The sequence below is a fragment of the Neophocaena asiaeorientalis genome, unplaced genomic scaffold (assembly GCF_003031525.2).
Source record: "Neophocaena asiaeorientalis asiaeorientalis breed wild unplaced genomic scaffold, Neophocaena_asiaeorientalis_V1.1 scaffold346, whole genome shotgun sequence".
Lineage (NCBI taxonomy): Eukaryota > Metazoa > Chordata > Mammalia > Artiodactyla > Phocoenidae > Neophocaena > Neophocaena asiaeorientalis.
The window spans coordinates 2155530-2169505 of NW_020175400.1; the positions used below are offsets into that span (position 1 = coordinate 2155530).

Here is a 13976-nt window from a genome sequence, read left to right on the forward strand (position 1 = left end):
ATCATGCACATGTTTGATAGAAAAGCCGCAAAGAGGAAAAATACAAAGAAAAAAAATCACACATGCTCCATTACCCAAATATAGCTATTGTTACTAGTGGTGTGTACATTTATAGTGTTCTTTTACTCAAAATCAGGATTCTACTGTAAATAATATAATCTCTCTCCAGCTTTTATTTAGAAAAATTGCAAACCTATAGAAAAGTTGCAAGTAGTACAACGAGCCTTGACCTAGACTCACCAGTTAGCATTTCCTCTCCCTCTCTTTCTCCCTCTCTATATTTTCCTGGGTTTCAGCAGTTGTTAACATCTTCTCTTTCTTTCTGTCTCTCTCTACAAATGTTTTCTTAGACCACTTGAAAGTAAGTTGTAGACATCATAATACTTGACCCTTAAATTCTTCAGCTGCATCTCTTAAGGACAAGTCAAATTATCAAGGGTCAAAATAAGAAACTTCCAGGTGAGGGATAGCTGAGCATTCTTGGTAAATCTTTAATCAGGGGAAATGTCAACTGACCCCTTCTTCACTGTCCTCCTCCCCCAAGACCCATGGACCATATTCCCCTCCTGGTGGGTGGGCATGCTTCCCCCCATGAGGTACTGGAAGCCTCCTGAGCAACACACCACAACCCAGGGAGGAACTGAATGCAGCGGTAAATGTAGTCACGGAGGAGAGCTGTGGTGCCCCCTCGTGGTGATGTGTACAATCCTCCCAGGCATGAACTTGAACTCAGAGGGGACCTATCACCATTTTTGTACCTACCATTTACTGAGCGACCACCCTGTGCCTAGCACTTTACGTGTATTTTCTCACTGAATACCTACAAAGCCTGGAGAACAGGTATCATCAAAATGTCCAGAACACAGTCTGGCACGTAGTAGGTGCTCAATAAATATTTTTGAATGACTAAGGAAACTGAGGCCTTGAGAGGCTAAGTAACTCACCCAACGTCTCCCCCAGTTAGTAAGTGATAGAGTCATAACTCAAATCTGGGACTTCCCTGGTGGTGCAGTGGATAAGACTCCACGCTCCTAATGCAGGGGGCCCAGGTTCAATCCCTGGTCAGGGAACTAGATCCCATGTGCATGCTGCAACTAAGAGTTCGCATGCCAGAATTAAGGAGCCAGTGAGCCACAACTAAGGAGCCAGCGAGCTGCAACTAAGGAGCCCACCTGCTGCAACTAAGACCCAGCGCAACCAAAAGAACCCTCAAATCTGAGTATCTTAGCCATTTTACTTCGTTCCTCGAGGGACACTGAGACCCTGTCAGGGAAAGCCCACCAAAGCCCCCCAGCTCTGTAGTGGCAGGTGGTGTGAGAGTCCAGGGCTCCACTGACAACCCTCTTCCACCTGACAGGTATGGTCAGATCATGGCAGAAATTGTCAATAAGAATTTGAAAACCCCTAGAAGTTTGTTGTGGATGGATTAGAAGAGACCCCTGCTTCCCCAGAATGTACTGAGTACCATTAATGATGCTTTTATAGGAGGAAGGAACACAAGCAGGGTCCCTGTGAGGCTGGGGTTTACAGAAAGGGGAAGAGGAAAGATGTATCACATAATCGTTTATCTGGATGACGGAGAGAGGAAAGGGGTCTTAGACTAGGGGCTGGCAAACATCTTCTATAAAGGGCCAAATAGTAAATGATTTAGGCTTTATGGGTCATAGGGTCTCTGTTGCAGCTGTTCAACTCTGCTGTTGAAGCACTTACATAAGTAGATGAGACATAAAGCAGTGGGCATGGTGTGTTCCAGTGAAACTTTATTTACAAAAACAGGCAGTGGGCCAAATTTGGCTGTAGTTTGCCAACCCCTGTCTTAGATGACTGTGTCTGATAATCCAAATATACTTAAAAAAAAATTGAGAAAGCAAAAAGAAAAGACAGTCTTGACAGGAAGAAAACACCAACTTGCAGCCCTTCTTTTCTTACCAGCCTGAATTCATTACTCCTTTTCTACCAGTCTGAATGGGATTTGAATGCCGAAAGGATCTTACCATCAAGCAAACCACTATTCCTTAGTCCAGAGACAACCCAGGTGCAGGGAGGAGATAGAGACCCAGAACTCTACCTCTTTTGGAAGAAATTCTCGCATCTTTCCTCCAAGGGCAACACCTGGGGGAAAGTTGTGTCATCCAACACATTAGCTTGAGGAATGGTGCAATTTCTTGAGATTTGTTCCAGGAGTGGGTAGGCCTCAAAATTAAAATAGAAAATAGAATTTGGGATGTCCTCGGCTTGGCTGGCAGATCCAATTTCATCTGGATGGTCTCCTGGGACGAAACAGGAACATCGTGTTCTGTTAGTGATCCCTTTCTCTGTGGCCTTGTAGTCTGGGCGGGCATGAGGGGCTGCTCTCTGCTTACAAAGCCGGGGTCACTGGGGTTGAGCTGTGAGGGGCTCACTTGATCTGGAGGAACAGGGGCCCAGAGAGGAGACCTTGTCCGGCATTTTATCTAAGTGCCAAGTGAGGACTCAGCGGTGGTGTCCTGCTGGCCTGTGGTGGATGGGATGAGGCGTGGGGAGGAGACTGGGTGGGGTCACCCTATGCTTTCTGAGAGGACTGAGAAATTCAGGGAAACGGTCAGCAGGCCACAGGTCTGGGCAGCAGCCCTCACGATCCCCCTTCCGTACCTCGGAGCAGGAAACACGGGTGGTGTAAAGACACGACAAATACTGGCTTCCAGGGGACCGCCAGGTGGTAGGACCTTGGGGGAGCAAAGGCGCAGACAATCTGCGGCTTGGCCACATCCATGAGGTGCACAGAGCCATTGCTGGAAAAGATCAGCACCTGGGAAGCAAAGAGATGGTGAATGGGGACTTCTCCACTCTGTCACTCACCTCCGTGTGAAATAAGAACAGCTAGAAATAAAAAACAAACAGGGAAGTTTTTCACTCTTGGCACCCAGCCTCTGGCTCCAGCCAGACCATTCAGGGGACAGCAGCAATGTGCGTGTTTGCTCCTATGGAGCCTCCAGCAGCAGCCGGCTGGCTCCAGGGCTGTGTCTGTTCCTGGCCCGTCCTTCCCCCTTGGCCCTGCTTCTCTTGCTACTTCCCCCTCCATGCGGCCAGGATTCAGTTCTGCATCTGTGCCATACCCTTTCCTCCCACCTCCTCGGGGACCGCTCAAGCCAACGGCCGCTCCTGCCCTGGGTTGGAGCTGAAACCTCTCTCCTGCTTGGGCTCTTTCCTCTCTGTAGGTGAACATACTAAACTCGCCGCCATCTTTTTAACATCTTTTTTTTTTTTTTGCGGTACGCGGGCCTCTCACTGTTGCGGCCTCTCCCGTTGCGGAGCACAGGCTCTGGACGCGCAGGCTCAGCAGCCATGGCTCACGGGCCCAGCTGCTCCGCGGCATGTGGGATCCTCCCGGACCGGGGCACGAACCCGCGTCCCCTGCATCGGCAGGTGGACTCTCAACCACTGCGCCACCAGGGAAGCCCCTCACCACCATCTTTAAAACCCCCCTTGACCCTACATCCTCTTCCCGCTGCCACACACTCAGACGTCTGAGAGAGCCTCTCCTCGCCCTCCCTGCACCCCGACCTCCCCTGCTGTCCCCCTTGCCATGGACACTGGTCTCCACAAAGTACTCGGTTTCTCTTCAGCACAGGACACTGTGCTCTTGCTTTCTTCCAGTCCTTCTCCCTGAGCCGCCAGGAGCCCCCTCCTGGTTTTCCTGGGGCGCCCCTGTCCATCACTTCGTGAGCTCATTTTCCCCGTCCCGGAAGACTTACAGTGTAAGTGATGGTAGTGCCCCTGGGAGCCTCTTCTATACGCACCCACTCGCAATGGCCAGCCGTGCTGCTCCCCACGGCTTTAACTACCGCTAACCGGTTGCTGAGCACAGAATCTACTCTTTCAGCCCTGGACTCTCTCAGAGCCTCCTCTGGGGGTCCTGTAGGCCCCTCACTCCCGGCAGGACCACACAGGGAATCACAGACTTTCCCTCCAGGCCTATGTTTCCTTCAGTGGCCCTGTAAGGATTAGAGAATCGGCTCCACAAGCCGAGAGCAGCCTCAGTGCCTCCCTGTCCTCTGGCTGCAGCCCAGGCAGCCCTGAGCTGTGGGCCCGCCTCTTCACTAACACCGCTCCACTCGCCGCCCTGCCCTGGACACAGTTGGAGCTCCCTGGCTCCAACTCCCCTCTAAGCTTCAAGCTGCATCCCAGACAAGGGCCCCTGTGCCCCCAGCCCCCAGCCTCTTCCCTCTCCACACCCCACAGGGGTCTGATCCTGCAGCTCCTTGAACTTCCTGCCGGCCTGGGACACAGTGTTCTCTCGCCTCCATGGTGCTGCCCTCTTGGTGCCCGTGGCTCAGCTCACTGTCCATCACTTCCTCACCACCGGCCTCTGCAGGTTGAGTTAGGAGGCCCCTCTCTCCGTTGCTCAGTATCCTTTGCATGATATATCACAGCCTTTTACAGGTTCTAGGGCAGCTGCTTGGGGGCTCGCCTGTCTTCCCAACTCAACTGTGAGCTCCACGAGGGCAGGTGCTTTATCCTTCATGTCTGTGCCCAAAGCTAGTCTAGTGCCCAGCACACGATAGGCCTTCAACAAATATTGGGTTGGCCAAAAAGTTCGTTCGGGATTTTCCCTAAGGATGGGACGAAAAACCCGAATGAACTTTTTGGCCAGCCCAGTATTTTTGGAAGGAATAAAGAATACATTCACTAAAGAGGAATGAAGGGCCTGAGGAACCTACCATGCCGGGTAAGGCTTGGACTGGGGCCACTGCACAGATGGCTTCATCCAGGTGCTTCACAGGCCTATAGGAAACAAGACACACAGACATCCAGACTTGAAGACTTTTCGAGTTTTGCTATCCTCTCCTAGGCATATATCCTGGAGAAATTCTTGTCTATAAGCATCAGGAGGTATGTCAGAGATGTTCACAGTAGTGAAAACTGGGAACAATCTAAATAAATCATTGGTAAGAGAATGCTTAAGTAATTGTGTTACGTTATACAATATAGCAACGAGAATAAAAGAGCTGGAGCTACATACAACATGTATGGCTCTCATGAACCATATCACAAAGCAAGTTACAGAATAAATAGCATTGAAAAACAAGTTGGAGAATATACATAATATGATTACACTTACAGGTCCCCTAAAATATGCACAGCTAAACAATATACTGCTTGGAGATACAGTCATATGGATGTGGTTAATTCTTTTTTTTTTTTTTTTTGGATGTGGTTAATTCTTAAAGGAAAACAAAGAAATGATGAATTTAGGAAAACATAAATAAATAAGTAAATTTTAAAAAAAAAGAAAAAAGGGACTTCCCTGGTGGCGCAGTGGTTAAGAATCTGCCTGCCAGTGCAGGGGACACGGGTTCAATCCCTGGTCCAGGAAGATCCCACATGCTGCGGAGCAACTAAGTCCATGCACCACAACTACTGAGCCCATGTGCCACAACTCCTGAGCCCACACACCTAGAGCCTGTGTTCTGCAACAAGGGAAGCCACCGCAATGAGGAATGCGCACACAGCAACAAAGAGTAGCCCCCGCCCACCGCAACTAGAGAAAGCCTGTGCACAGCAATGAAGACCCAGTGTAGCCAAAATAAATAAAGTAAAAAAAAAAAAATGTGGTAGATTGAAAAAAAAAGTAGACATAATATTTGGCAGTAACTCCCACTAAAATGGTGGAGTCTATTTTTCTGCTGCTTAAATGTGGGTGTGGCCAGGTGACATGCTTTGTCCAGTGTCAGAGGCTTGGAAAGCATCAGTGAACCTCGCTGGCAGGTGGGAGCCCTCAGGCTACCAGGTGACGGAGCCTGAGATGGCCTACAGGAGAGGCTGAAAGGAAGAGTGCCCCAGCCAACAGCTGCCAACTGCCTGGTACGTGAGTGAGGCTGGCTTATACATCCAGCCCCTAACCGAGCTGCCAGCTGCCCGAAGGCACCTGTGAGAGCCAAGGCGAGACCAGCCCATAGTGCTGACCTACTGCATCAGAGACTAAATGCTGACTGTTTTCTTAAGCCATTAAGTTGTGGAGTGGTTTGTTATATGTAGCAATAGATAATTAAAAGGTGGTTAGCTTGGAGGAGGAGAGAGAAGGATGTGATCAGGGAGAAGCACACAGAGAGCCTTAACTGAATTGGTGATGATCTATTTCTTAAGCTCGGTGATGGGCACAGTGGAGTTCTCACCCTCCCCCATATGTATGCTAAATATACCCCCTCACACATATTGTACAGATCATTTGCCTGCATAAAATTGTTCACAATTTAAAAGAGAGAGAGAGACCCTTGGAGAAACTGATAAAAAACTTTTGGCAGAAATGACCCTCTTCCTGGTCATGTGGGATATGAAAGATGTCATTTGTGCCATCATACTATATAAAACCACATGTAAAAGACATTGGTGATCTTGAGAAGCTCACCGGGAAAGTGATGACTAGAGAGAAAGTGGACTCTAGGCTGAGAGATTGTCAGTTTTTTACCATTAAATAGCATCATCTGTCTGGTAGATCATGTACCCACCCTGCCCTCAAGCCACTGACCTCTCCACCAGCACACTGAGGGTGGGTCTTTGGGTCTCCGTGGCTGCCACCAGTTGGAGAGAAGCATCTGTACACAGTACCACACATTTCATTTGGGATTTCACTGGCCCCTCGGGATACATGTTCTGTCCTTTGTGGACTAAGAAGTATTTCAAGAAGTGAATGCTTTGGCAGAAACATCTTTCAGGAAGAGCGATAACCCCAAGAGAGAGTCCTGGAGAAAGTAACGGCACAAGCAGGTCAGAAAAGGGGGAAGAGGGAGGCAGCCATGGGCGCAGGGTCTGTGACCAGCAAGAGTGTGAGGGACGTGAGGGCAAAACCAAGCAATGAGCATCCCCCGAGGGTGAAGGCAATAAACCCCAATGTCCGAGGGGAGCCCCCTTCAGGGGGACCCCTTCTAAGTATCTGGGGGAACCAGACCCATGGAGGGGGGCAGGGTCAGCCCTGGAGCGGAGGGAAGGAAGCTACAACGCAGCCAGGTACTGACTCTAGCCATCAAATGTGTATCAGAGGGACGGCAGTATTAGGCAGCGGTGGGGCTCACCTTTGGCTAGGTCCCACAGTGTAAGCACACCATCCTCGCAGGCCAGCACCAGGTAGGAGCAGCAGCAGCTGAGCTGAGACACCGCAATGGGTGCAGCACAGGGCCACACACCCTCGGGATCTAGTGGGGAGGACACCGCTCACCAGGCTGCCCCTGGGCCCCGCCCCCACCCATCACCTCCACCTGGACAACATGAGACCCAGACTAATCTGCCTGTCTGGACTCACCATCTCTCTCCTCTCTGTGCAATGCTGTCTCCTTCCTCAGGATAATATATATAACAAGTTACACCATTATTATACTACAGCTGAATGAGTACTTACTAGGTGCTAAACAGCATGGTAGGCACTTTAATGCATCATTTCATTTAATTCTCACAAGGATCCTATGAGGTGGGTCCTGTTAGTACCCCTGTCTTACAGATGAGGAGACTGAAGCAGAGAAGTAAGTGACTTGCCCGAGGTCATATAAGCCTGGTCAGTACAGAAGTTGAGATGAGAAGCCAGGTTGCCTGGGAGAGGGATGGAAGGAAAGAAATTCTTCCCTTGTGAGTTTTTAAACTTTACTTCTGAGATATAACTCTGAAGTACAACATAGTGTTGTACTTCAAGGAATTCTCACAAAAGTGAACTTGCTCATGTAACTGCCTCCATGAGTTTGTAAAAAACAAACCACCACCACCCATATTTCCTAAGTGCCTTTCGATTTCAAAGAGCTTTCACATACAGAAACTCTGAATTTTGCTATTCACAACAAATGCATGCAGTGGATAACAATGGTGTAGTTGAGTAGTTTTCTGTTTTGGATGAGAAAATGGGATTGGGGTGTGAAGTGACTGGCCTGAGACTACACAGTTCGCAGATAGCTGTGCTGGGACGGGCCCTCTGGTGCCAAGCCCACCTTCTTTTTACCTTCGTTGTCTAAGGAGCCCTGTGGACCTGATGGGGCTCTGTCCTTATGGACCTGTCATCTTTAAGAAACATGACAGTTCAGAGACAGAGCCTTGGGGTCACATGACAGCTGCCAAGCCACCCACTCTGCCTGCACAGCTCTGGTCCCCTAAAGCCACGCTGCTGTGTCAGTCACGTGCTCTCAGCTAAGCTGAAGAAGGACATGTTCTCAGAGCCCTGAGCTTAGGCCACTCCCATCTCGGCAGTAAAGTACCAACTTTATCCTTCAGCGTTCGGTTAAGTGAATAGAGGAAGAAGTTGTGACTTCCAGTCCAGTGTACGCCAATGACACAGGCTACCCCTGGGAAAGAAGAGAGGAAATGGGCATTACATAAGGAGTCTGGGTGGCCTTTGGTTTGTGTGAAGGGATTTGCCCAAGAGGAAGTCAGTTTGAAATGGTTCATTCTAATGGGCAGCACCCAGCTGAAGGGTGAGCTTCCAGATGAGGGTCTGGGCACCCCCCAGGAGGGCTGTTCCTAGGGCCAAGTCGCCTTCCTGTGCAGGGAGTGCAGGGAGTGCAGGGAGGATGGTCACAACTGTCCCTCAGCTGCTTTCACATCTCCTAGATAATTCATGTCCACTTGGCTGTCAGTGTTTTAAATAACATTTTCTACAAAAGGAATTCATATCCAGAAGCAGCCTGGCAGGACGTGTGTGCACAATGTCCTCTGTGGCAGCTCACTCCCTGAAGACAGTGCCAGCCTCCATATCAGGGAATCTGGGCTCAGGGGTCACAGGTCCAACCAGAAACCATTAAGCTGCAGCTGGCAGCCGACTTTCCACCTCATTCCCTCCCAGCAGGCAGGGTGTGCTGTGCAGAACTTCTCTAGGAGGGCTTGCCAAGCATTCCCCCAAGGTGACGACCTGCTTCACGTTCAGTTACCTGGGGGGCTCTTAACTTCCACTGGCATTGCAATTATGCAGCTAGGAAGGAGGAAGTGGAACGTGGCCATACTGGGAAAGAAAGAGACACTGGTCAGAGCCATGGCAGACTCCTTGGCAAGGAGAAATGCTGGCAGAGTCTTGGTAGTAAGACCAGAAATGGGTAGTTCAGATGGACCTTCCCAGGAGTTCAGGGCCATGAGGCAAACCACATTCTATGTGCTGGTCCTGGTGAGGGCAGGGTAGGTAGAGCAGTGGAAGTTATTCCCAGGCCGGGAACAGCACCCAGCGTGGGCAGATCCCTTCCCCAAGGGATCTTGGGGAAGATCCCTTAATGCCAAACTTGGGTGAAGTGCATAAATGCTCCTATCCTGGGAGCAGTACAACCAGTGTTGTGCTGATAAGTTGGCACTCTTAAAAAAACCCAAAAAACCCCTGATTTCCTGATTTATAGGGTTCGTAGCTTTTTGTGGTATAAATATTCCCACTATGGACAGTTACTAGTGGTTTAATGACTGGCTTGCAAAATTCCTAAATACCTTGCTGGGCAGCACAGCACTGAACCTTACTGGGTTCCAGTTCAGGCCTCAGGTAGTTTCTGTTAGGGCCTAGCCCTGGGACTTTGTGTGAAGTGAGAAAATTCAAGGCCCACTTGACGGCAAGATGAGAGGTTTCACTTCCCACGTGAAGCAAGGACATCCCTGAGACCCACAGTAGCTGTGAGGAGAGCTGGTTCCTGAACCTGCTCCACCAGATACTTCAAGGACTTGGGCTCAGTTTTTACAATCACTGAGGCCTACCTGCTGACCGAGATTAGAAAGTAACGTTTTAATAATTACACATTAATGTATTACATTTAGAAAGACTGGATGCAAATGGAGAAAAATATTAATAGTGGTGACTTTTATTTCCCTCTTGAGGATCATCTGTGCTGTCTAGATAATCAGGAAAACAATTTTTTTTAAGGAGACACTATCATACAAAAAATTATAAAATAGGGAGTTCCCTGGTGGTCCAGTGGTTAGGATTTGGTGCCTTCACTGCCGTGGCCCGGGTTCAATACCTGATCAAGGAACTGACATCCTGCCAGCCACGTGGTGCAGCCAAAAAAAAAAAAATTCTAAAATAAACTCTACTTCTCATCTCCATAGATGTCTATGCCTTCTTTAAAATCTGTTATCAGCCTTTGTTTGAGCTATATTTAAACAAGCTCCATACAACTTTTTTCTAAGGAATTTTTTCTTTTTTAAAAAAATTTAATTAATGTATTTATGGCTGCGTTGGGTCTTCGTTGCTGTGCGCAGGCTTTCTCTAGTTGCGGTGAGCGGGGGTTGTTCTTCATTGTGGTGTGCAGGCTTCTCATTGCGGTCGCTTCTCTTGTTGTGGAGCATGGGCTCCACGTGTGTGAGTTCTCTAGTTGTGGCGCACGGGCTTAGTCGCTCCGCGGCATGTGGGGTCCTCCCGGCCGGCCTGGGGCTCGAACCCGTGTCCCCTGCATTGGCAGGCAGATTCTCAACTGCTGCACCACCAGGGAAGTCCCTCCATACAACTTTTCAAAAGACCTTTCTTAAGTTCTCAGAAAAGTCCCCCAAACCATCGAGAGCTTTGAGACCTTGAATTAATTCAGGTCCTTGGGCTGATTCCTGCGTGCGCCCAGGGAGGAGAAGCTCCCAGGGCAGAGGCGTTCTAGCTGGGCCCCTCCATGGCTCACCTGAGCAGCTCCTCCTCCCATTCCCCATCCAGGTACTTCCTGAAGGTGGCGTTGAAGATTGCCGCCTGCCGCTCCCACTGACTGTCCTTGATGAAGTGATTCTGCCCAGAGCCCAGCCCACAGCAATCCTCTACCTTTGCAAAGACTTCCAGGGGGCTTTTAAATGTGGTACCTAGGTTGAAAATATTCCAGAATTGGTCAAACCATCTGACTTCCTCCTTCCTGATTTCCCCCTTCTCCTCCATGCTTCCCAATTTCCTGCAGAATCCCTCGTCCTCAGAAATCTGTTCGTGCTTTGCCCAGGTGTTCAGTCCTCTTCCCAGCCTCTCCTACTCCACCAGCTCACGGAGCACAGGCAAAGGGCAGCTGCTCCCCTCCCACTTCTCCATCTCCATCCCGCCGCCATTTCCTGTTTCCAGACTACAGAATCTCCAGAGGCCAAGGACATGTTCACGAGTCACTAGAGGTCTTAGATCACTGTTGCTGTCTCCCAGCCCAGCAAGGCCCCAAATCTGCCGTTACTTGTGCTATTCAGCTGCTGCTGAGGACCTACATTCGACAGTCCCAGCGTCTTCCTGTGCTTACATTTATCCAACTACCTTCCTTTAAAAAAATCTCCTTTCTCTGCCAATCACTTTTCTTATCACTCTCCTTCCCAGTGACCTTGCATTTCCTTCTTTTTCATCTGCTCCTAAATTCACAGTAAAACTAAGTGATTTATTTTCTGGGTTCACAGCCCAACTTTCAGAACTTCTGAAAGTGCCCAGGTCCCTCAAGTTACCCAGGAGGTTTCACTGTGCCCCAGGTCTCCTTCCCCAGAGGCAACCATTGTTATCAGTTTCTTGCATCAATTTCTAGAAAGAGGCCCCTTCTAGATGGCAATATACTATTATATTATATAATATATACAGTATTATATTATATTTTAAAATATGTATTACATGTACATTTGTATATATTTTATAAACAAATGATAGCATATATCAACTAGCAGTTCTCAGAATGTGGTCCCAGATCAGCAGGAATCTGGCAGGGTTAGAAATGAAGGTTCTCAAGAAAAAGTTAGAAATGCAAGTTCTCAAGCCCCACCCCAGACCTACTGAAACAGAAACTCGGTGGGTGGGGCCCAGCAATTTGGGTTTTAACAAGTCCTCCAAGTGAGTCTGATCCAGTTAAAGTTTGAGAATTGCTGTCATACACTAGAACCCTTGCATTTTGACTTAACAAAATGTCTTGGGAGATCTCTTCATTTCAGTACTATAGATCTTCTTCGTTGTTCGTTGCTTATTTTCATTTAGTAAATCTTTTTCTTGTTGTGAAATATAACACATCCAGAAAAGAGCATAAAAATATGTCTTAATAAATTATTATAAAGCAAACATCTGTCTCTACTGAGGTCAAGAAACAGATTATCACCCCTCCCTAAAAGCTTTCCAAGGGCCCTTCTCCAGTCATAACCCCCTGGGAAGAGCGGCAACCATTGTCTTGGCTTTTATGTAATCACTTCATGACATTTATTTTACTTTTGCTACCTAAATATGCATCTAAACACTACAGCTTTGTTTTGCCTGCTTTTGAGCTGTACACAATGGAATTACACAGTGTTAACTCTATATGTACCCTCTTTTGCTTAATATTGTTTGTGAGATTTATCCATTTTGCTGTGTATAGCTGTAGTTTGTTCATTTTCGTTGCTGTATAATATTCCATTAAGTGAACTAAAGTTTATTTATCTGTTCTTTTATTGATGGATATTTCGGTTGTTTCATGGTTTGGGGCTATTGGAAATCATGTCATTATTATCATTCTTGTACATGCCTCCTTGTACACATTTACTTGCAGGCCTATCAGGTATACACCTAGAAGTAGGGTGACCAACTCATTCTGGTTTGTGCAGGAGTTTCCCAGTTTTAGCACCAACTGGAGTTTCCCAGTTTTAGCACCTCACATCCCGGGAAACCCCTTAGTCTCAGGCAAAATGATATTCTTGGTCGTCCTACCTAGGAGTGTAAATGCTGGGTCATAGGATATAACTTATCTTCAACATTACCAGATAATGCTAAACTGTTTTCCAAGGTGGTTGTACTGACTTTCATTGCTAACTGTAATCTATGGGAGGTCTGATTATTTCACACCCTTACCAACTTGGTATGATCAATCTCTTTTAATTTTAGCCATCCTAGTGGGTGTGGAGTGGTATCTCATTATGGTTTTAATTTGCATTTCCCTGATAACTAATTATGTTGAGCATCTTTGTATATGTTTATTGGCCATTTGAATAATCTCCTGCCTGTTTTATGCTGAATGATCTGTCTTTTTCCTAACAATTTGTAGGAATTCTTTATATAGTCTGGATGTGGACCATTCATAAGTTTTACATGTTTTGCAAATATCTTCTCCCAATACATGATTTGTTCTTTCATGCTCTTAATGATGTCTTTGGATGATTATAAGTCCTCAATTTTAATGTAATCAAACTTATCAACTTTTATTATATATAAGTACTTGAGTTTTGTTTAAAAAGTCTTTCCCTACCCAGAGGTCATAAAGATATTGACTTATTTTCTAAAAGTTTTATTGCTTTGTCTTTCATATTTACTTCTATAATTCATCTGGAATTTAATTTTGTATATCACGTGAGGCAGGGGTCAAGTTTCACTTTTGTTTCCATATGGACAACCAGCGTCATTTACTGAAATGACCATTCACTACTCTGTAGCACCACCTCTGTCAGGTATCAAGTGTCCATTTATGCTTAAGTTTGTCCTGGCCTCTCTATCCTGTTTTATTAATCTATTTTTCTATCTATTTATATTTCTGTATTTTATATATATTTCTATTATTCACTCATCTCTTTTTCTACCTTGTCTTAATTACTGTGGCTTTATAATAAATCTTGATGGAGCAAATCATATCACCATGTTCTTTTATAAGAGTGAATTGGCTACCCTTGGTGTTTTGCATTTCTCTCTTTGCTTTTAATGGTTGTAAAGTATTCTGAGTGTACCAGATTTATCTAACCAGTCTTTTGCCTCTATAAATAGCACTGCAGTGAACATTCTTGTAGGTATATCTTTGAATATATGTGTATAGGTATATAGGTATATCTTTGAATATGTGAATATTGAGAGGATAGACTCTATGTCCCATGTCTACAGTGGACTTCCCCTCTGCTCCTCTTAACCAACTCCCACTTATTCTTCAAAACCTTCCCAAATGTCCCTTCTTCTGATAAAGCCTCTGCCTATTCCCTGGGCAGAGTTAGTTACTCCTTCCTGTATGTTTTTATGGCCCTGGATGTTCCCCATTGTTGCACTTATCATATCCTACTATGGTGGTTTCCTCCTATTCTCCCTTGGTACACTAGCAGCTTTCAGAGCA

General features: G+C 46.9%; 1 protein-coding gene across 1 annotated transcript in view; it reads right to left on the minus strand.

The window, feature by feature from the left end:
• The window catches only part of WDR93 (WD repeat domain 93), a 47232-nt gene that overhangs the window by 6751 nt on the left and 26505 nt on the right, over positions 1–13976 (minus strand). Inside the window, exons 10-17 of the mRNA XM_024766539.1 lie at positions 10596–10767; positions 8886–8956; positions 8217–8303; positions 7053–7172; positions 6509–6722; positions 4701–4764; positions 2632–2788; positions 2069–2270 (exon numbers count right to left, since the gene is read on the minus strand). Of these exons, the coding sequence (XP_024622307.1) occupies positions 2069–2270; positions 2632–2788; positions 4701–4764; positions 6509–6722; positions 7053–7172; positions 8217–8303; positions 8886–8956; positions 10596–10767 (1087 nt within the window). The remainder of the gene's footprint in view (positions 1–2068; positions 2271–2631; positions 2789–4700; positions 4765–6508; positions 6723–7052; positions 7173–8216; positions 8304–8885; positions 8957–10595; positions 10768–13976) is intronic.